Source organism: Artemia franciscana, chromosome 15 (genome assembly GCF_032884065.1).
Source record: "Artemia franciscana chromosome 15, ASM3288406v1, whole genome shotgun sequence".
NCBI classification, from domain to species: Eukaryota; Metazoa; Arthropoda; class Branchiopoda; order Anostraca; family Artemiidae; genus Artemia; species Artemia franciscana.
The window spans coordinates 43,825,123-43,849,734 of NC_088877.1; the positions used below are offsets into that span (position 1 = coordinate 43,825,123).

The 24,612-nt window shown below is 34.3% G+C and overlaps 1 protein-coding gene across 3 annotated transcripts in view; it reads left to right on the forward strand.

The window, feature by feature from the left end:
• The first annotated feature begins 904 nt into the window (after positions 1–904).
• LOC136036516 (uncharacterized) overlaps positions 905–24,612 on the forward strand; it is a 161,720-nt gene continuing 138,012 nt past the window's right edge. Inside the window, exon 1 of one of the 3 annotated variants that reach the window (XM_065718820.1) lies at positions 905–1,092. Coding sequence is in view for 1 of the 3 variants with exons in the window: in XM_065718818.1 (XP_065574890.1) it covers positions 16,047–16,081 (35 nt within the window). In the remaining 2 variants the exon portion in view is untranslated. Of the gene's footprint in view, positions 1,093–15,978; positions 16,140–24,612 lie in introns of those variants that run through there. The other 2 variants (XM_065718818.1, XM_065718821.1) reach the window with 2 other exon arrangements.

Genomic DNA, 24,612 nt, shown 5'->3' on the forward strand with positions numbered 1-24,612 from the left:
AAATGACGTCAGTCGACACACAAACATGACGTCACTCGACACACATACAGACAACTTATTTTTATATGTATAGATGTCCCGGTGTCCCGGTCGTCATTTGTGTCCCGATGTCCCGGTGTGTAATTTCGTCAATCAACAAACATGACGTCAGTCGACACACACACACATACAACTTATCTTTAATATATATATATATATATATATATATATATATATATATATATATATATATATATATATATATATATATATATATATATATATATATATATATGTATATACATATATATATATATATATATATATATATATATATATATATATATATATATATATATATATATATATATATATATATATATATATATATATATATATATATATATATATATATATGTTTTTAACTACGTAAAGCTTGCGAATATACAACATTCTTCATTAGAAATTAAAAGGCACTGCACAGTAAAGCAAGGAAGCGCACCGGACGAGGGGCTTAGGGCCCTCTCCGAGGTCTTCAATTTTTCAACGTTTTTGGGCACTTTCTATCAGATTATTGGATTTAGTCTGGTTTTTTATTATCCCCCCCCCAAAAAAAAAAAATTGTACTTAAGTTCATGTTATAATATATCTTATCTTCTTTCTTAAAATACAAATTAAATAAATAGAAAGTCATCAATTCAATGCTTAACTCAGGCTTAACCTAAGTTCGGCTACGGTGATAATTTAAAGCCATCAAAATGTTGTAACAAAGCAACCCTTTCACAACCCAATCTAGATGGTGATGCATAGCTATTTATGACACTGGCTCAAGTGGCTTTTTCCTTTGTAGTTGTCTAACCGCACTCGAAAGATCCTTGTAAATCAATTCGGAAGTTCTAATTGCAAGCCTGGAGGTGGTATGTCCATTCAAATGTCCGCGTCCAGTGTTTCTATCAAATTCCGCTTGGTGCTCTGCTTGTTCTTCTCTCTCTCTCTCTTGCGTTTCTTCCTTAATTAGTATGCTGTCTGAATTCAGTGTTTGAAGGTGGAAATTATGGATAGTGATATAGGATGAAAGTACTTTAACGGAATATTGTAGTGTATATTTTAAAGGTATTCTATAATATTGCATTTAAGTGAGTCTAGATGCAGGTATTATTTATTTTATATGGGGAGAGGGGCAAATTTAAGGAATAAATAGGCAAACTGTAGGCTTATTGGGAACATAAGAAATAGTAGGAACAATTACAGAATGTGGGTAAATTTATAGAAAAACCATATTTCTGGCTTTTGTATAAAGTGAATATACTACTCGATGCCTTTTTTATGGTCTTTACGAATATAATAATTACTTGGTAAAATTCTAGTTAATTGACTTCATGCTATCTTGGAAAGGGTTTAGGTTAGGAGAATGAAACTTTCAGGGATGGGTCTGCAGGCTAAAGTATGACCCGGGAGGGTACCAACCTGGTAAAATTCTAGTTAATTGACTTCTTGCTGTATCGGAAAGGGTTTAGGTTAGGAAAATGAACCTTTCAGGGATGGGTCTACAGGCTAAAGTATGTCCCGGGAAGGTATTTTAAAGTACCCACATCCACTCCTTCTTTCTCTAGAGGGCCCTGAAATTTGCCTACATGACAGGCCTATACCTATTGAAATTTTGACAAAACAACATTTTACCTTAATTTTCAGTTACTAGTTGTTTTTTTCTCTGCCTTTAGTTCTGAAAATGCAATTCCTGTTATTTGAGTAGAATTTTGAGCCATATCAATGCTTTTTTTTCAAAATTTAGGAAATGTATTTGCATATCTTTAAAACCTTATTAAGTGGAATTGAGCAAAGTTATGAAGCTGAAAACAATTTTGTTGTACTTCAATTAAGCAGAAGATCTATTTTGCAAGGTTTCACTTATAACAAACATATTTTTATAGGTCACCAAAGGTCAGGACCCTCTAGAGGGAGAGGGAGTGGAGGTAGGTACTTCAAAATACCTTCCCGGGACATACTTTAGTCTGTAGACCAATCCCTGAAAGTTTCATTTTCCTAACCTAACCCCTTTCCGAGATAGCAAGAAGTCACTAAACTAGGATTTTACCCCGTTTTTTTTCTTGAGAGTGGAAATACTAAACTTAGTCCTACAGTAAATACGACTGTCCCCGGGCAAAGCCTCTGGGGGGGGGCAAGCTGAGTTTCTTTTGCTTACTTATATTCTGGAAGAGGGGGAGCAAAAACTGAAATTGTCCCCGGGCGCTTAAAATCCAAAGCTACGCCTCTTTTGCTAAAGCTTGTTTTTTCCCAGCGAATTTATTTCATTACTTGTGTCTTATAGCCACCACACTCAAGTTCTGCCGAGAAGTGAAGTTTGGTTAATGCTATTGAAAAAAAAAATGATGAAAATATATGACAAACAAAATTGTGAAAACTACAACTTAAACATATGTGCCCAGGAATGTCATTAAGAATCGCGTTGAAATGAACCCTGCCGTTAGTGTCGCTCGCCACGTGTACTCTGCTAGATATTATTTCAAATGATGGCGGAATGCACCTTGGTGCCGTTTATTCCACCGATTTGCGGAATCCCACATTCTCTCTACTTTTTAGGTAGATGCGCCGGTTTCTGGGTCGACAAAATTTTTGCGGCTTAGCAGAAAAAAAAACTAATGAAGAAACCGGTTTGTACTCGAGTTTGTACCAAAATTCCTTCCTTTTGCGGAAGAAAAATCAAATAAAATTTTCAAATTTGGAAAGCCTTATTTTCCACGGGGGGGGGGGGTAAACTCCAGCCATTAATTAAGTCACGCTCAGGGTGGCGATCTTTAGGTCCGCCATCGTGGCAGATTTTTTTTTATCAAATAATTAATTTAATTTATCAATTAGATGAAGTAATTTTTCGAATTGATTTAATTAATTTTTTGAATTAAACTAAGCTTTATCAATAAGAAACAAAATTTCAGTAATGGTAGTTTCTTCTCATTTAATTTACATAGATATACGGTGTATTTGGAATAAAAAAGAACAAGGAAGAGCTGATGTCCTGTGTATAGATGATCAAATCACAGAGTCTCGGTCTTAACCCTATTTAAATATTCAGATTTTCCCTACAGTTTTTATATTCTCAGAGTTTTGTATTTTTGTAATGTCATTCCACATATCCTCCGAGATTTGAGTTGTCGCTCCCAGAACTTATTACTGTGAACATGCTAAGTTGCACATGCACCTCTAGGAGTTGCGTCTGAATAACGGTGTTCATAGCAATTTTCAGTCGTAAACTTGAATGGTAAAACACAAAATGAGACACAGTCTCAGTGTTGCCAGTTGGGGTGCATTTGCACTATTTTGTCTTTTTCGAGGAAGTTTCCCATTAAGTTCCCGAATATCAGCAGATTTTTAAGCCCTTTTTTTATCGAAAGCTACACCTTTGGCTTTGGCACATTTTCGCTTGAAAAAGAGGGCTTTTGGTACATGCTCTTTCATTGCCGCGCCGTCGAGTAGGTATCTGTTAACACTGCACAGTATCAGACAGATATAATTTAAATACCAAGCAAAAGAATTGACTGTTCACTTCATAGAGTAATTCCGTAAACAAGTTCATTAGTTAATTGATGATAAAGTTGTTCAGCAGCCTTTTTTGTGGTTAAAAACCCTGGTGGTTCCAACGAACCATTGCTACTATCTTAATGTAAATCTTTGAACCCGGCAGAAAAATTGAAAGGTACCGTGGCTGAAGAAAGCTCTACAAAACAGTGATGTCTACCTTCAAGCTGACTCAAACCTTGTGGCTTCAAACTTCCTCGGGATAATTTATCTTATTCATCGCTAGGTATGGTTTAGAGTCAATCTGATATGTCAGCGATCTAACCTTTTTCGAAAGAAAATTAATTCTATGTTTTTCGGTAAGGTGTATTTGGTCGGTAGTTTTACAACTGTGAAGAGAAGAACATGTATTTTCCTTTATTCTGAGAAATGGTCCTTCAGAATTCATTTCAATCTCCAATGGTTTTGGTACTTACAATAAACAATAGGCTGTATATACGCCCTAGCCAATAGTTAGCGGGCTAGACTCGAGACCCCTTGTCCATGAGAGCAGGGGTTCATGTCCCGATGTTGATGGTTATTTGGTTTAAACGGGAGTCAGTGGCGTGACTGTAACCTCAGCCGGAGTCGACCCACCTCTAAATGGGGACGTGGAGAAATCTAGGGAATGTAAGCAGGAAGGGTATGCGGAATTTACGAGTATTGAGTGACGACGTATGACAAAATGCACGGGGAATATATATCTTTGGCAGGGATCTTGTATCTTCTCTCAGGATCAATATCATACTTTTGAAATCGTATTTTTAAGCCCGAATCAGCGAAATTCTTTTCATATTACTTATTTTTTTCTCCTATCAGGACGGTCCTTAGGGATATTCACCCTATGGGGATATTCACCCATTCTTAATGTATCAGGTTAATAGTTTTACAAACACAGAGAAACAGATATTTACTCGCAAAACCCGTAATGACACAGTAGTTTTTAGTCTATTTACTGGTTTACTATTTCCCACAAAAGAACCAACCAGGTTTTGAAAAGGTGGAGTTATTTGTCTCTCCTAAGATTGTTATTCCTTTTCACTCTATATTTGTCGATCAATATTAATTAAACTGGCTTCTAAAACATTGAGCTAATTTTCTCTCCGGGAATAAGTAATAATATGATCAGCTTTCAGAAATACGTCATATAAATAAACCAATGTAGTCGAAGCACGCTTTTTAACATAGAAGCATAATATCTCTGTTTCTCTTTTTTTCCAAAGCTGTCAATTTGTAGTGTAGCAATACATGTCTCCAGTAAAATTTAAATAACTAGTTTATTGTCCAAGCTAAATATTCGTCTTGATTAATTTTGCCGTTTGTTTCACTTTAAAACATGCGGAAGCACGTTTCCTTTTGTTCCTTCGAGATTGGAAAGTGCAAAAAGACTTTCGAAATTCAAATTTTACCAACATATTTTTATCCTTCTTTATGTGTGCTCACCTTCAAGTTCGTGTCTGAAATTGCCTTTTCCTGCAAAGAAAAAAGTAGTTTCAAACAGGATTTGATTTGTTTTTATGGAATGATGAAAGCATGCACGCATGCATGATTTTTTGTTTAGGGGGTGGGGAGATTCGAAAAACACAGTTTATTTGATAATTTTCAGTAAGAACTGTCAAAAATTCAAGAAACGGATTGTCCGTTTGTGTCAATCTCTAGTCGTTTGGCTTGGAAACAATTTTTGAATTGAATACCATTTGCATTGTTATAAGAATAGCAGATTTTTTTCTCCAGGAATTAAAAAAAAACAATTTTTCCTAATACAAACATCCCAGAAGCCTCCTTTTCATAAAAATAACTTTCAGGAATCTTTCCATTTCGTTTCCTAGCCGAATGGTTGGCGCACAGGAATTGTAATCGTTTGTCCTTCGGGTCGCGGGTTCGAGTCCAGGTGTCGCTGATTATTTGATTTGGGATGAGGGTCAGCGATGCTACTTTATGAACTCAGTTAAAGCGACCGAGCTCAGAATGGGTACCTGAAGAAATCTGGGGGGAAAACCCAGAAAGTGGCCGATGATTTGCCCCCAACCAGGAATTCCCAGCCGAAAGTGTAGAATGGGGAAATCGTTAACTGAGCTATGCGGACCATTGGTCTGCATGCGAAAATTTAAAAAGAAAAGTAAGTGCCAAATGTCTGGGTTCATTAGAAAGAAAATTGTTGTTGCCCTCATACCGGGCAAAGGTAAGCAAAGATCCACGTGCTTTAATCCAGATGGAAACATCCATTGTGCATAAATCAGATGGCGAAATATGTATTATTTATGAAAAGATTTTGAGAAGATTTCTCAAAATTTTACAACCTTTCCAAAATCTTGTGTAAGATCAAAATTAGATAGTTTTTCTGACATACGGGCATGAATTATCATTCTTCAATCGTCGATTATGATTAGATATTTGGCGTGGTTTTATGTTAGGTGGAGTCTGTACGATCTCCCTGGTTATTTATACACCCTTTTATTACCTTGTCTTGAGCAATATGATTTGGATTTGATGACCTGAAAAATTATTGTTTTCGTGTTTGCCGAGTTTTTAGCTGTACAACTGTTTGATATAAGACACGTTTTTATTTAGCAGTTTACACTCAAAACACTAAATGGAAACCTCGTTTTGTGTGCTATGTTAAAAAAAAAGAGTTGGCTCGAGTTTTCGTGGGCTGATTAACTTTCTGTAATGTCATTAATTCACGGCTACGCGGTAATAAACTATGAACAGAGGGTGTTTAGACTCAGTGAGATAAGTGAGTAAAATAGTTTAATATGAGTTTTCCTCCACTAGTACAACTTCAACCAACAAAGAATTCATTATCAATATTTAACTTTTCACTGATGAAAATAAAACCTAACGAAGGGGGTCGGGCCTGTGGTTTAGATTCTGATGTTCTACCATCTGAGCTAGGCAGGCTTGTCAGGTTGTCAGTTGATTTTACACCTTTGGTGCATTAAGATAAACAAATACACTGGTTTAATTTAAACGGATTTTTCGCAGTGTTACATACAGTTACCATTGTATGAAGCAAAATAAAAATATTCTATTATATAGCGATGGCTAATAGAATGAAAATGAGGGTACACATCTTTAGTGATTAACATAAACATTATAAAGATGATTAATTCAACATGTACAATGTTCTTATTTTTGTGCTGTTTCTTTGGTTTGTTTGTTCTATTTTTTATCCTTTGATATATTTTCATCTGATCCTCCTCCCCTGCATCCAGAAAAGAATGACACATTTACTTAGCATCACTTGTGGACTGTAACCATTTCTCTGCTATACTTTCTTAAGAAAGCGCGAGGCGCTTTCTTAGATAAGTCTTCAGGCCTACATCACTTTTATGATTTCCGAAATGTTTTTTTTATAAGTCCTTGTATTTTACATGTAATTCAATTCGTCTATATTATTCTTCTAATTTTTTAATATACCCCCCCGGAGATGGATTCCTGTGTACAAGCATGGTTCAACCACTAACTGACATGTTTACTTTGAAATTGACAGCATATTCGACTATTTTCAACTACTACTACCACTAACAACTCACCGCAGCACCAAGCCGCCTGAGGTCAACACAGCTACCCACGCTCCTCCCCCATCCCAATTTTCAACTTGATATTCAATTTCCCAATATTCAACGGGTATTAAATATCAAAAGTACATCGAAAAGGAGGAACTTTAAAAAAACGAAACAAGTTGCTGTTGAGTTTGCATAAAAATTGATATATAAGAAATATATATATATAATATGACAAGAAAAATATTAACATAACATGAAAAGAAATATATAAAAGGTCAAACCTCATATGTGCCAATGAGAAGTGCCGAGAAATTCTAGAAGATTTGGATTGGGGGCGAGGCCCCTTTGTCCTTGCTGTTTGTCCTGGCCACACTTTCAAAAACAAACTTCAGGAGATATAGAGAGAAGGGTAGCTCCTCATACAATCCCTTTTTTGCTATAGTCTCGGATCTGTGGCATAAATATATTTACAATTAGGTTTTACACGGGTTAATATTTTTAACACCTTTTTATTAAATTTATTTATTAAATGCATTGTAGGTAATATTTATTCGTGCGTTTTTTTTTGTTATTAACTGCAGTATAAATATTTGAAGCAGTTCAAAAATGTAAAAAACAAAAACAAAAATGTCAAAAACATTGGTTAAAATGTATTGTTTCTCAAAATGTGGAAAGAGGATTGGCTATAAGTGAAGAATTCACAATTTAGTATGGTTAAAACATTTATTATACATATTTGTTTATTACAAAGCAATAATACAGTCATCATGTTTTTATTAAGCCACCTTATCGTCGTAAAAAAGCTATAATATAGCCATATAAACATTCAAAGTCATATTATAGAAAGTCATTATAAACATAAGTATAGAAAGCCACCAAATCGCCATAAAAACGCCATATTATCGCCATATAGACATTCAAAGCCATAATATTGAAAGTCATTATAAACATAAGTATAGAAAGCCATCGATTGTTGGTATAAGTCCGTAAGTGTATATCGGATAAATTAAAATATATTATTAAAATATTTATTAAAATATTATATGTTTATTTCAAATTATCAAATAAATTATTTTGATATTTTTAAGCAATGATTCAATCAAATCAAGTGAAAAAAAATTCTCTGCAAGTTATGTTTTTCGAGAGATAACCACTATATTTCCTTCAATAGTTTCGTGACATAATTGAAGTGAAACTATAAATTAATTAGCTACTAATAATTAGCCACAGTTAATTCTGAGGGAAAGTATTTTCTCGTGATTTAATCACCTGTCAAATCTTGTTTGTAAATTTGAAGCATATCTCAAGCTTATTCAGATAAATTCGAGTATTAGTAATGATTATGTCAGGGTATTACCTATGCTGCACACGGGTTCTTTCCTTTGAGAGAGGGGGGGGGGGTTGTAATGAAGAGAAGAACAATACGTCAGTTTTAATTAATTGCACATAGGAACTTATCATGTTTGAAATGATGAATCAGAAAAAACTTCGTTCTCAAAAAGGACTAAAAATCAAAAAATGTTTTTTCTCTAACATCTATGAATATAAGTAAGAACAAGGAGTGCAAAACGAATCGGGTTTTATATAACATAGGCATAAAATTGATGAAGTTATAAATGCATAAATGAAAACAGTCGGTAATTTGAGGAAAATGAGTTAAAAAGATCCGGTCATACAAAGCCCAAGGCCATATCTAGGGGGGTAGGGGTTTTTACCCCCCCCCCCGAAATGTTTGTTCGACTCGTAAAAATGTAACAAATATGAATATAAACCATTTTTAATGCTTTTTTAAAGTTTTATTGTACCCCCCTTCCCTCTCCGAAAAAATTCTGGATACGGCCTTGATAAAGCGCGATTTGTTTTGTGCCCCCTAGTCTACGCCTATATTCAGGGATTCTTGAGAAAAAAATTCTACTTTTAGTCTTCTGATTTTTATTTATGAAAATTTTCTGCCACAGTGCTGCGAAGCATTTTGTACATTTAATGAGAGAGCAAACTTTCATTATTTTTGTTTTTTTTTTTTACTTCCAGATTTTAAGAAAATTTATTATTAGGAATGAATGGCCACTAGAAAGAAGTAATGTGTTTAAGACAATTGCCTTTTCTAAGATTCGAACCTAATTTGCCACGGCAACTGGCAGGTTTCTTTATAGCTTCGCTATCAAGTCTTGTATGATTTCGTTTGTTCTGTACTTTTTGCTGTGTCAATCACCCCTTTATATTGATGGGGGTTTACAAAAGGGAGGAATTCTATTCTAGCACAGTTATCGGAAGGGCATATGCTGTTAATATTTGGAACCAATTGAACAATCAGAAGTGGTCGGAAAATGGCTCACAAATTTAACAAACTTATGTGGCAAACATAAAAAGTCGGGGAGTTGATGAAACGAGCGATAAGAAGGGCTTATTGGTCTCCCTGTTTTACATTTGCGCAATGAGTGACGTGATCAGCTTACGAAAATATGTTGCCTATGAACCATTCACGCCTGCAGCTGTTGTAAACCGTTGCAAGACGTTAAATTGGCTTATATAAACGGTTGACATTATACCACTCTTTTTATCACTAAGTTTTAGGAAAGTAATATTTCTTTTTCTCTTTGGTTCAGCTACAGATAAACAGAGAATTTACTTGTAAAAATATTGTGCCTAATAATCTTTTGTTGCTTTTATTGGTTTACGAAATTCCCAATCAGGTTTTGAAAAGGTGGAGTCTCTCCGGAGGTTGGTTGCATTTGTATGTCTAGATTGGTCGCTCAACTTTAGTTGACCGGGTTTTAAAACAGAAGGCCCTTTTTTTCTCTCTCCAGAAATGGGACATGACGTCATCAGCTTGTCAAAATGCGTCACAAAAATAAGCCAATAGAATTATAGCCCACTTTTTAATTTGGAAGCAAAGAACAATAACATCACTGTTCTTTTCTTTGGTTTAACTAATCAGTGTTTTCAGAGCATAGAAAATAATTTTGAAATTGGAAATCTTCAGCGCCTCACAGTATGGTAAATAGCCAAAATCTTAAAAACACTACTAAATTCTTTGCTTCCTCCCTCCTTTCAATTTATGGAAAAATATGAATATAAATGGAATATAATTTTTACTTTCCCACTCATTTTTTAAAGTATCGATTGGGATTATTGATGATAATACTTAAAAAAATTGCAGTTACTTTGCTATCATGGGCATAGTAAGGGGTTTTTATTGAGGGGGCTGGAACAGTCTTTTCAAAGGAGTACATTCCATTCTTCTAATAGTGCTCGTATGCTTTTATAGTGCTCTTATAGTTGAATACATAAAGTATTAAACTACGTAATTGCAGTACTGCCATTGAATTAGAATTGGACAAAAACAGTGAAAGTGATGTTAACAAGTTGACTATGTGTTTTCTTTGTATTTCTTGTGTCATGGTCATTTTAGTTTAAAGCGTGAAAACCTTTTCTTCCGTTTATTTAATAGATAATGCATACGCCCATGTTCTATTACAAATTTCAGAATGATGTTTTGTTGTCTGTCATGGCACGCTGTTTTCTCTTCATTCTCATTATTTCTATCGTACGTATAGTTCCTAGAGACTGAAATTCGTTTTCAGAATTCGATTTTGACTCGTTGTTTATCAAACAGTTGGTGGTAACGAACTGTACTAAGGAGCGACCCGGCTCGATAGTAACTGAAACTCTAAAAAATGGAATTTTGGTACCAATAGAATTGCATCAAAAGAATTGCATTTTTATGTTGGTTCTGAATATATAAGTTTCACCAAGTTTAGTCTTACCCATCAAAAGTTACGAGCCTGAGAAAATTTGCCATATTTAGAAAATAGGAGAAAACATCCCCTAAAAGTCATAGAATCTTAAAGAAAATCACACTATCAGATTCAGCGTATCAGAGAACCCTGCTTTAGAGGTTTCAAGCTCCTATCTTCAAATATATGGAATTTTTTTTTTACTTTTTGCCAGAAGACAGATTACGGATGCGTGTTTATTTTATTTATTTTTTTTCAAGGGGTGATCATGTCGCCCCAGTGGTCCGAGAATGTCGCAAGAGGGCTCATTCTAATAGAAATTAAAGGTTCTAGTGCCCTTTTTAAGTGACCAAAAAAATTGGAGGGCATTTAGGCCCTTTCCCACGCTCATTTTTTCCCAAAGTCACCGGATCAAAATTTTGACATAACCATTTTGTTCAGCATTAGTCGAAGAACCCAATAATCATGTCTTTCATGACGACTTAATCCCCCACAGTCCCCAGAGGAGGGGCTGCAAGTTACAAAATTTGACCATTGTTTACATATACTAATGGTTATTGGGAAGTGTACAGACGCTTTCAGGGGGACTTTTTCATGTTAAGGGGAGAGGGTCGGGGAGTTGGTTACGTGGGAGGATCTTTCCATGGAGGAATTTATCATGAGGGAAGAAAATTGCCATGAAGGGGCCGCATATTTTAAAAATGCCGTGTTTTGGTATTTTCCTCGAGAAAATCGGAAAAATGCAAAATTATCTTCCTCCTAGATTTTGAAAAATAATCTTTTAAACATTTGTCAAAAAAAAAGAAAAAAGACCTATCCCTCCCTTTATTTCAGTGAATTGACGCCCCTGGTGTAGCAACTTTTCTGATCTGTTTTTAGCCTAAGAAAGTTCCCCCTTACCTGAAATCCTAATTTTTACTAATTTTCTTGAACTAATTCAAATTTAAAAATATATTATTGAGCCCTAACCCCCCAAAAAAAGAACACATTTGTTAGTACCTAGGATTAACAGTAAATATCGGTGATTATACTGAGCTATAATAAATGCTTGTCAATGATGGAGGGGGAATCTGCACGGCCCAAGCCTCAAAGGTCCTCAGTGTGAGATTTTAATTTTATCTTGGAGGCTTAAATTACAAATTTAATTGGTTTTGCTGATTTTATAATCAAAACATTTTTGTTTAGAACTTTTCACCAAAGAGACAAGGAGAGCAGACTTTCCTATTTACCCGTCTTAAAAACAATGCTTTGATTCTATTGGTCTATTTTGTGATACATTTTGGAAGCCAATCACACTATCACTTATTTCTGGAGAGACAGTTGTTTTTAAAAACCTGTTTTTACTAATGCTTCTGATAGTACTGGGTAACAAATCTAGACAAACAAAAAAAAAAAAAAAAAAAAAAAAAAAAAAAAAAAAAAAAAAAAAAAAAATAAAAAATACAACTTCTGTAGAGACAGACAACTTCGCTCTCTTACAGCCTGATTGGTCTTTTTGTGATAAATTTCAAGCCACTCAAAAGAAAAGCTTTTGAGTCGCAACGTGTTTACAAGTAAATTATCTGTTCCTCTTTGTTTTCACGATATCTCTTTTCAACTGAAGAGACAATTGATGCTTGAAACGTATGTGCAATTAAAACATGCATCCCGAGAATATACTTTGAGGAGGAGAGGGCCACTGAAATGATGCGTGCTGCATAACCAAATCGAAGAGAACAAAGGAACAAAATAAAAACAATTGAAAAAAAACAAAAAAGGAGGATTTTTAGCCAGTGGATAAAAACAAAAGAAAAAAAAACCAAATATTCCGGCGAAGTGACTTCGCCAAGACTGTCGCCACTTAAAAAAGGGAATAAAAACAAATTATATACAAAAGAAAAAAAAAAACGTTTGGAATAACTTTTTCGCATTCTGATCAATGGCCGGCGTCGCGCAGGTACCGATCTCCTGATTTGATACCTTCGGCCGGGAGTGCAATGCGTGGTTTTGGGCAAGACGTTTCCCGAGTTTTCTCTCCAGGACTCGAACCCCTGTTCTCAGGGTTTCAAATCTAGTGCGCTAATCACTCCGCTAGGACGGCTCAGACAACAAATCGGGGACCGGGTCCCCTGGGATCTCCTTCCTTTATTTTTCTTTATTAATATGTAGGCTAAACATACAAAAAGAAGCGAAATAAACTGATATTTCGACAAGGAACACCGCCAAGCTAAAAAAAAGTCGTTGCTCAAAAAAAGAATAAAACTAACCTTTTCCAGTAGATTTGATCTACTGCTGTCGAAATATTTGCCTATTTTCGCTTCTTTTCGTTCCACTGGCCAACATTATCCCCGTTTTTTTCGGCTAATTTTATTTCTTATTTTTCTTCTTCGTCATATACTATGTATATAGCCAGTTTGTTCTTATAGACTACTTATATCTTAGTATACAATTTGACATTAAAAAAAATATGTTTTTACCTAATTAAACTAGTTAAATTACTACAGTTCTTGACCGTGGGATTATTTAATCGGTGAGCTCGGAAAATAGATCAATGGTAACCCTGATTTTTTTTTCCATTCTCTTTTTCCGAGAGATAATGAACGCTGAATGCTGATTATGCCCTCTGATTATGCCCTTGAGTTTTCAAAATATCTTAGAAGGAATGCACTTGTCGTGCGTGATTGTGCTTTTCTTTTTACCTTAAAGAATATTCTCTTGGTTCTTAATTTTTATCCTTTCTTTGTTAGGATGTTAATCCGTATTAAGGACTTCAATAGGCACGAACTGTGTGATTTTTTTAAGGGGGGGGGACTAGGAAACAACAGAAAAATTGTCAAATTATGTGGAAAATATAAGAAGTTGTCGGGAGGATCTGAAAAATCTTTATGCGTGGGTGTCAAAGATGTGGGCTGTTGATCGCGAGGGCCCCCAGTGCTTATACATTTTCAATTTGCTTATGATTTTAAATTTGTTTGTTTTTAAAGACCATAAATATAGTTATTAGTTTTGGATTTTAAAGACGTTGTTATGACCAAAAATGGGGCTTTTAAAGGCCAAACGAAAATACTGAAGAAAACATAGAAAGTGAATATTTCGAGAGAGCAACCGCCTCTCTTCGTCAGCGCGAACAATATTATATGATCAAGGAAAAAACTAAAACTAAAAAACAAGGGCAGAGAGACCCACAAAACAAATGAAAAAAAATTAAATAAAAGACCAAAAATTAAAAGAATTAAAATCATATACTTTACAAATAATAAAGTGAGTTATTGGCCAATATCCGCGATTTGCACAAAATTCAAACAAAAATGAACTGCCATCGACGGATACTAACGAACTCGCGCTGAAGAGGAGAGTGAGAAGAGAAGAGGTTGTTCTCTCGAAATATTCGCTTTCCGTGTGTTTTTTAGTATTTTCATTTGGCCTTTAAAAACTTAATTTTTGATCGTTTTCTTTCTTTATGTTATGGCAGGCAAATGCGATTTAAGAAATTATTATCGTTGTTACGACTGAGAGGGGAGGAGGAGGGACTTTAAAAAAAGGCTAGTACTCGTCTATTTAACGAAACACACTCAAGAAGTGAGTTCGGATTAATCCTATTGAAATACACCAGAACATGATGATAATATAATACTTTAGAAGCAAAATTATGGAAACTACGACAAAGAATTATGGAAATCAGGCCGTACAGAATGTATAGTATTAAATACCTTTCCCAACCTAAACTAAGCCCCAACCACCTCTCTATATTAAATATTTAATTAAAATATACCTGCATTGTAGTTTCAAACAGTTCGTGGTAACGAACTGTAGTAAGGAGCGACTCGGCTCAATAGTAACCAAAACTCTAAAAAATTGAATTTTGATATCAATAGCTACATCAAAAGAATCGCATTTTAATGCTGATTTTAAATATATAAGTTTCATCAAGTTTAGTCTTACCCATCAAAAGTTACGAGCCTGAGAAAATTTGCCTTATTTAAGAAAATAGGGGGAAACACCCCCTAAAAGTTTGACTCTTTGCCACAATTCTACTTTTTAAAACAATTAAAAGCTTTAGCGTAAAGAGCGAGGGATTGCGGAGGGGACAACTTATTTCACATACGGAGTAATTTCTGTCCGTTTTAAGTTTTGACGTCGCTCCTTACTTTCAGCTAAAAAAAATTAGTTATTTTTTATTTAATTCTCACTAAAAATAAGCAAATTATAATCAATCCCAGAGAGGCAAACCAACTATGGTCAGATCTTACGCAGCAGAATTCTTCAATGTGTTTTGTTTAACAGACAAATTTGTTTGTGTTTGTGTTTTGTTTTCAATTTTCAGTTTATATATGTTGCCGCATTTCAAGTGGTTTAAGAACTATGATGCTCAAAAATTTTATTAGGCTAGTTTTCAAGTAGCAAACCATATTTTCGTAAGGAATCATAACTACAACTTTCAGATTGGTTAGGCTTTGAGACAAACTGCTTTTCCAACCGGGACTTCCCAAGCCAACCTGGGCCTACTTTGCATATACAGTTTTTCTGAAATTTTTGTGAATTCGAAAATCTTTTTTTTTCAAAAATCCAAGCTGCAGCTCACATAATTTTGACATCAGAAGCACCATCTCTTAAGGAGATGTTCATAGGGGGAGGGGGCTTGATGCCTGTGCCTCTAGAAACCCTAAATTTTCTCGATTTTCTAGGCTCTTCTTCTTCGAAGTATCAAACAAAATTTATTGTTTGTTTTTTATCACCCCTCTCGTGATTTTCTTACTATTGCTCTATACCCCTCTCCTGAAAATAATTATGTGTACGTGTCAGTGATCAACTGCATTGATAATATAAGGAGTAATAGGAACAATAGTTGGAATCTTAAGGCTTAGGGGGTAGGGTTGGCCCAAATGACACTTCAAAGGGGGTATACATCTGCATAGGCCTGTAACGTATATACCTTGATCAAAAGCACTGCTTTATTTTCGATGTTTTTTTTTTCTCTATTTTATTATTCAAATTGATTTGGCAAGTGAGGTACTCATTTAAATGCATGTTTTATTGCTTGATGTAGTTCAGCATACAAAATGTCAGCTCTTTTAAATATTACGAAAAACGTGTTGAACCCAACCTTTGAACCTAAGAGAAGTATTCTTGTGGATTTTAAAGGCTTTTTTTTTATAACCTTTAATTTATTGCGCATGAATGGTTATCTTTCAAGCCTTTGCTTTATCAGCAGTGTAAAAAAAAAGTTAATGGCCAGTATGGAATAGTGTGTGGAAACGGGACTGTATAAATGGATGAAAATGCTGATTCCGTGGAGCAGAAAATGTAAAGCCGGAAATAATTTTTTGTCCTTTTTAATCGGTTGAATATCATATCCGCTGGGGTGTGTTTTTTTTTACAAATATGCACATATTTAGAGAGAAATTTTAAAGTGATTTATTTATTAGGAATTTTTTTGTGGGGACCATTTTTTTCGCATAGGAAGTGCGCTGAAATTCAAGAATCTAAAGTTTTTTTTGGTAGGGGAGGGGGGTACCAACCCCTCCCCTTTGTTTATGTCCCTTTCAGAGATTATTTACAAGTGTCATTATTAATCTTCAAATTCAGTCGTTCAAGTGGTTTTATTTTATCTGTTCCAAGGCCAAATCCGTTCAAATAGCGAGTTCGACAAAAACGCTACTAAAATGTAGGCTACTTAAACACATGCTCCATTCTCCTTATAGCAGGCTAGGATCGAGGAACAGAAACAAACCCTGAACATTAATTTTTCCCGATCAGACAATTGGTAGGCTACATTAAGGCCGTGATTCAGTGAACTGATGGAACTCGAAAATCCCATTTAAAATTGAAAAATTATATTTAAAAAGTACTCAAGTATTCATTGGCGCAAGATACCGCAGTTGCTTAGAAATCTTAGAAAATGTCTAGCTCTTTTTCACAAGTGTACTCTATAAAGGATATTGCTTTTAGAACAAAATTGGTACTATCATGAGCAGAAGACAATAACCTGTAAGACGATTACAACCATTTTTCCATATATTTTCCTGTTTTCTAACAGTTTCATAGAATATTTTCAGCTACCTGAAATTTTTACAAGTTTTTTGCCAGAAAGAATCGTCTGAGATAGCCCTTGAGACCATAAGCTGATATAATTAACCTGCTATTTCCGCCAATGAATAAGTGCTATTTGAAGAGTTTTTGACAGTCGACAGTTTCTAGAGAATTGAGAAACAGAAGGCTACCCCAACTTCCATTTTGAAGTTTCCATTTCAATGTTTTCAAGTTCACTTAATCACGGCCTTAAAATTTTAAACCATCAATGTTTCTTTCTAGAAATGTCCTCACTGTTTGTTCTATAGACTTAATCGATATGCCCTCCGAACGACTCAATTCAGGATCATTGGAAAGCTACTATGATTTAAATATTTCATTATTCCAGTCTCTAGAATTCTAAAAAGTTTTCAGCAATTAGTTTTATTTTAACTCTTTTCTTTTTGTGGACTTCCTTAGCCCCGGGCACGCTTGCAAGAATATATTTCAGGGAGGGAGGGGGCTCATACATCGATTTGAAATCTTAGGGTGTGTTTCAGAACTCAGTTACTATTAATGGTCATTGTGCTATTGAACTTTAGCCCAAAATAACAGAAAGAAGCAAATTTAACCTCAAAAATGGTTATATTATGAAAAAGGGGTTAATGTTATAGTCCAGTCAAAACTTTTACTAAGCCCAATTGATTAAAAAGATGGGTTATCTATTGGATTGGAATAAATATAATAAGAAATAATTTATTATCAAGATTTGGAGTTCAACAAAATATTTTAACAAAAGGGAAATATTCACCATCATATTCCCCATAAAGAATCTATCCCAGGGACTGCAGATTTTTAACAGAAGTTTAGTTTTGGAAGACAGGGGCCTGTTTTAATGTAACTCATCAAGTAATCAACTATGTAAGAAGAAAAATTTCTTCTATACTTTTCTATGGACATTTTATAGGGATAATGGGGATTATAGTTGAAGAAGAGCAAGGTATGTGATGTTGAAAGGGGAAATTAACTAAGAAAAAGCGAATTTATTCTAGGATTGTATCGGTGAAACACAAGGATATATGGATGCCAAATGGTAAGAAATAAATAGAGAAGTTAGAATCATGCGTTCCGGGGAGCAGGGACATAGGCCTAAAGGTCTTCAACTGCAAGCGTGATGTTATCAGGTTTTTACCATGTAAATAGGGTTGAATTACCAAGGACATTATAAATGAAATCTGGTTGCTGTAATTTGTAAGTGGAAACCTACACAAGCATATACATCTTAAAAGAATTAGGAAAAGTCAGGGACTTAATTTTTAGTGAAACAGACCTCCATATGCATTGATACAGTTTTTTGGCAGTTACAGGCGCCAAATAAAAAAAAATAATAAAGAAACGGGGGGGGGATCAGAAACAAAACTGAAAACAGATGGCAGCTTAAGAAAGGTGTGGCTTTCTTGTGAAGGTATAGTTGTCTTAGGCCACAAAGAGGTTGTTAGTGTTTGAATTTTTACGGGCGAAAGTTTTTGAATTTAATTAATTACTTTTGTTTGTTTATTTTAACGGTTGAATGTGACAACACTGACCAAAATGATACTCCTTTAAAATTTCTTAATTTGAAGACAATCAAAAGAAAGATATTAGAAAGTCGCAACAGGCACGTGCGCAGTATGATTTTCCATAGCGGGTCTAATAATAAAAGAACTGAGAATTTGACTAAGAAATGCCAGAAATTGATAAAACAGTGTGTGATTTCGGGGGATTTACCCCGAGACTCCCCATTTTTTACGCGCCTGGGTGGAATGGGCAGAAAATGTTATTATGACGGCCTTGGTACGTTAAGTGACACCGCTGTGATGATATAAACGACAAACAAATTATACTGAAGGTTATGAAAGGTATCTTCGAATCAAAAAACCACAGTGTTATCCTTATAATATAGTAAATTGCGATTTTCAAAATCATTAGTGCCTGAAAATAAATTTATAATATTTCAGCTGCTATATTGTCTTCTTAATTGTGTCCTTCAATTTGGGTCAGTTTCAATGAATTTAAGCTGTTGTATTCCTTGCTGTTTTTAACATTCAAATAAATATAATTTTTCAGCTATTGAATCAATGCTAATCACGAATGAAATTTATGTTGTGAAATTAGAATTAAGTTCCATTCATAGATTTTCCTTATGTTCGTTATCAATGGTCTTTGAATAAATTAAAACATCCAATTTCTTTTCAAATGAAATTATAGGGACGTTTAAGTTGAAAACGAATAGAACTAATTATATATTCGCTCGTTGTATTAATATCTGGTTAGTTGTTTCCCACAGTATAAATATATTAACAGTAGCGAAAAGTTTCCTTAGAAATAGGACAGATCAAAGAGCGCGGGAAGGGAATACCCCTTTGCGTCACAGCAATGGTTTCAGTTGCTGATGGCATTCAGTTGCTAAACATTTGTCATTGCGCCTGTGGGAAGGTGGAGTCGTGAAAAGAGGCCTAGACTGATGTGTGCCAAAAATCTTTAATGGAGAGTATAGGATATTCGCTACTGTTAATGTAATTATACTGTGATTGTTTCCTGAGAGTATTTTTGAATACAACGAGTATAGCTAGTTGGTAATTCCAAGCATTGTATTTGCTGATTGCCATTAGAAATATTACTCTTTAAAGCAAATACAGATAAAGGGACCCTTCCATTCTTGAAGTATTATGATAAAAGTTTATCCTTTTCTGTTTTTTTTATAACTTTTACTTAAAAAATGTATTGTAGGAGTGTGGTAAATTCGGTTCCTTGTTGGGTTTGTTATTCTAATTAAGAAAGGGGCCTCTGTGGCTAAAAGAAATGTTTGTCATTAAAGTTCTTGCCTTTATTGTGCCCGGGACAAAATCTTGATTAGTGTCACCAACCGTCTTCCGTAAAATTTGTAGGCCAAGTCTTAACAACATTTTCATTTATTAACAATATTGTTTTCGATTCATTAATTAATAGATCATTTATCTTTTAAATTATTAAAATTTTCTATCATTAGTAATATTTAATTTCATTATTTTAATTATTTATCATTTAATTATTATCATTTAACTGTATATTATTTTAATTTATTGATTAATTAATTAATAATTTATTAATTATTTTCATTTATTAACTGCCCTCTACTTTAAGCTTAAGAATTTCGAAAACTAACCTTTAGATTATTTATTTTAAATTTTTGCGCCAATAATTTTCTGCGTCTAGGGCAAGTGCCCCCCTAAAACCAGCTCTGATTAAGCCGGGAACAATCAAATGAAAATTAAAACTTTTACAAAATGAAGTTCGATTCTAAGTTTCTTGGCTGGTACTTGATTGAGTATTAAATTCATATGTACAAAATCAAACGCCTTAATCATGCGGATTGTTATTGCTAAATTCCTAAGACAGCTACAACTTAGAGGAAGCTCCATCTCCTTAAGCTATTTAGCACTTTTGGTTTGTTTTTGCTGATTTTTCTCCCAAATCTTTTTTCTTCTTAGCCCATTGGTTTACAATTAATTGCCTAATTGAATATGAAGGTTATTTTCATCAAAAATTGAATCCTCAATTTGGTACTTGTTAGTTAAAGGATTACGCTTAGGTTAGATCTCAGAAAACCGGTTTCATAGTCAAAAAGACTAGTGACGGGTAATAGAATGCATTGGACTTGTAAAACTTGGGATATGTATTCACACATTAGGGCGGTTGGGGTAAGGTTAGGTTAGGGGCGCTGTCCAAATAATTTACCCCCCCCCTCTCTCCCCCCTAATGTGCAAATATAGAACTCAAATTATATTATTATATCAACTAAAGGTTATATGAAGGTTATATTTCAATAGGATTAACCTAACTTCACTTCTTGGGTGTTTCGTTTGATTAACAAGTACCCTCCATTTTCCTGATCTTTCAAGATACATATGGTTGTGTAGCCTAAGTTTCAAAATTTCACTCCATTGTTCATCTTAGCCTACTTCAACGACGATATTGGTAGCCATACATCCTCTTTTAATAACTATGGATAATACAAATTTCAAATGAGAAAAAATGTTTGCATAGTTTCTTCATCTAATCCCTTCACAAGGATATCGCGGCTTATTCAAAAGCCGGTGTTACGCAACAGAATAGCAAAAAACTGAAAATGCATTTCGGGTTTTCTGTTATTAATAATAAAAAGCTGTTTGTGTAACGAAAGCCTTTTGTTTAGCCTTTAAGGAAATTTTGGTAAAATATAAATTGAACATTCAGGGGTCAAATGTTAAGTGAACATAACAAATAAACTATTTTTTTTTTAACTAAGTTCATAACAATAACATAACAACAAAAATAAATAGACTTTTCTATGAAAACTCTTTTTGGATTTATTTTGTACTTGTGTATTATTCAGTACACACTTGAGAGGTGAAGTTAGGTTAATCATATTGAGATATACCAAAATATGATGAAAATACAATACTTTATAACAAAATTATCGAAACTACAATAAAGAAATATGGTATGGGGTGGCACAAAACGCTTTATATTAAATACCTAACATAACATAACCCAACCAAAATATCATCTCTATATGTTAAATATTTTATATAAATATATCTACAGCGTAGATTTCAACTGAGCCTAAGCTAATTTTCTTGAATACTGACAGGTATTAACCGGCAATTATTTGATCTGCAGATCCAAATTCTCGAGTGTGTATTGAATAATATACAAGTACCTTTTCTAATTAACAAAAATAGAGGAGATACAGGAAAGCGAGTTTAAAAGGAAACTTGTTAAAAAAAAGGTCATATTTCGTTCAACAGGGCAAATTACAAGCATGATTTTGACAAGAAGTATCACAAACTGACTTTGAAATATCGCTGCTTATCACTGTTATACTTATCACGTGTCTCGCTACGAATTATGCGCTGCATATACGAAAAAGACAGAATGCAATTCTGATGACTGGCAATGGCAATCATGATTAGAGCAGAACTACAGGTGGCGCAAAAGTCGCTTTACTGTTTTAGAATAAACGTTTTTTTTAATGAGTACTTTATTAGCTATTTTTGGTACTTGCGTCTTAGTCAGTACACACCCGAGAAGTGATATTAGGTTAATCATAGTGATTTATACCAAAATATGATGAAAACACAATACTTTAGTTACAAAATTATGGAGCATTATATTAAATACCCAACATAACCTAACCCAACCTGAACACCATCTCTATATATTAAATATTTAATAAGAATATCCTACAACGTAGATTTCGACTGAGCCTAAGCTAATTTTTTTCGAATACTGACAAGTATAAACCGGTTACTGTCTGATCTGCAGATCCAAATTCTCAAGTGTGTACTGGCTAAGACACAAGTACCTTATTTTTTTTTATACTGTTTGAAGAAGATTTGTGTTTTGTATTTTATTTATGTAAAAGAACAATGTCATGTAAATGGCCTCCATTTACTTGTAAAGTTTTTCATTTTTTACACGGATTTTATGAGGATTCACATTTTTTGCACGTATACTTCATTTTAAAATAGTAGAGTGCCTAATGCGCCAACCCATCCTTCTTAAAACAGTCGTGACGGTTTCAAGCTTACGATTTTCTAAAGATAGAAACAACTTGTTCGCTGTTCTATATAGACCCCATAAACTCACCTCACTGGGAAGTTGTACCCCGTTTTGGGACCTCCCTTAAAGTGGACGTAGGACTCACGAAGAGATTTCTGTCTTAGAACTTAAGAACAACCTATCTCTTTTACTGTATAGATATGTCCATTCTAGGGATCTCGAATTTAAGTTCAATTTGTTAAAGAATAGTACAATTTTGACATTGATTTTGAATGATTCCGCATCAAGGATCTTGAAGCGTAGAATACCCCTCCTCCCGAAAAAAAACCCAGCAGAATCAGGAAAAATAAACGCAAGTAAAATCGCTAAACGAACTTGATTAAATGAGTCAAATACTTAGAGTAAATGTCATAACAATCTCTTTAATTTTCTAAAACAATGGCAAGATCTAACATGGGAACGAGTAGATGCTTTGGTTAAGATTCAAGTGAACTTTTTATGTGCTCAGACATAATCTTCGAGTTCATTTAGATTGGTTACTGGAAAAAAATTTCTTAGAGACTTCAAAGTTCTAAACATCCATGAAATATGGCCTAAAAGTGGTCACCTTTTCGGAAACGAGGCTAAAACAGGACTCTTTTTTGTCCCAGGAATATAAGCTGGAAGTATACTGCCGACAATTCTGCCTATAAATACCTACTGATTTTTACAAATCATCCCATAGCCACATTTCACATCCCCATTTTATCCCTGTAACTCACCATTTTTTCACAAGTATCAATCTAATTGTTCCGCCCTCCTCTCCCTCCTCATCAATATATATATATATATATATATATATATATATATATATATATATATATATATATATATATATATATATATATATATATATATATATATATATATATATATATATATATCAAACATTAGCACTCAACTCTTCGAAGTCATAACTTCTGTGCTTCCAAAACATTCTCTATAAACTTTCCACTGTATCAATTAGCTCCCCAGAAGAGGTTTACAAGGTACCTGGGAGTCGAGGTACATCCTCTCCCCAAAAATCTATTCTTCAAATTCTCCAAACTTTGGCAGTTACTCATAAAATGTTCCGGGTCATCCCAATACTCCCCATAATACCCCCCTCCCCATAATATGACGCCACCCCAGACATAAATTCTTGAGTAGATCTGCTTGGTTCTTTCACAAAAAAAATTATTGCCTCTCTACTCCGTTCAAAGAAATCGGGTATTCTGTGTTTGCCTTATGGATGGACAGGGCACTGGGTTGTCGGGCCCTAGTATGACCGATATTACATTTGTTTTCCAAAGCTCAATATTTCTTGAACTAGGCCTGAGAGCAAAAATGATTATAGAGTTTGTCTGAGAGTGAAATTTCTTTTATTTTATTTGTGCGGTTTTGAGTGTCTTGTGGTCCTAATTAGTGAACAATCTAACCATAAAATGCAAATGAGTCCCAAAAATCCCTGAACCGAAAATCCTACTATTACAGAGCCCGTAGCAAAAAGAAAAAATCTCGGGGTAAATACTGGTGATGTTGTCACTTATCTAATACCCTCACCTTACCAAAGATTGTAAATAAAAAGACTTTGGGCTTTGAAGTCCGAGTGGGAAGTCAAAAATCGGCTGCAGTAATCCAAAAGGTGGTATGTTATATGTTATGGATTCTACAAGGGGGGCAAACAGAACTGAAAAAGGTATTTTTTTTTTCTTACTGTTATTGACGAATAGTTGTTCTTACATAAAAGGTTTTTATCTAGCCTTCCAGATATACAACTGAAATAAGATCGGACTATTCGATCGAGCTTGTGATTCTAATATAATACTACTACTACTAACAACTCACCAAAACGCTAATCCACATGAGGCTGACACAGCTGCGCACGCTTAGCACAGCTGCGCGCCACCCCAACACCTAGTTGGTGGGGGCGCTTCGCGCCAAACCCCCCCCAAAGCCCCCCCGCGCGCGTAAGTCGTTACGCGCCATTGTAGTTGTGTCCCTATGTCCCACCTGTGAATATAGATAATATATAATATAGATAATATAGAATATATATATATATATATATATATATATATATATATATATATATATATATATATATATATATATATATATATATATATATATATATATATATATATATATATATATATATATATGTTTTTAACTACGTAAAACTTGCGAATATACAACATTCTTTGCTGTCCCATTGTCTGTGCATATAAATAGATTGTCAGGTT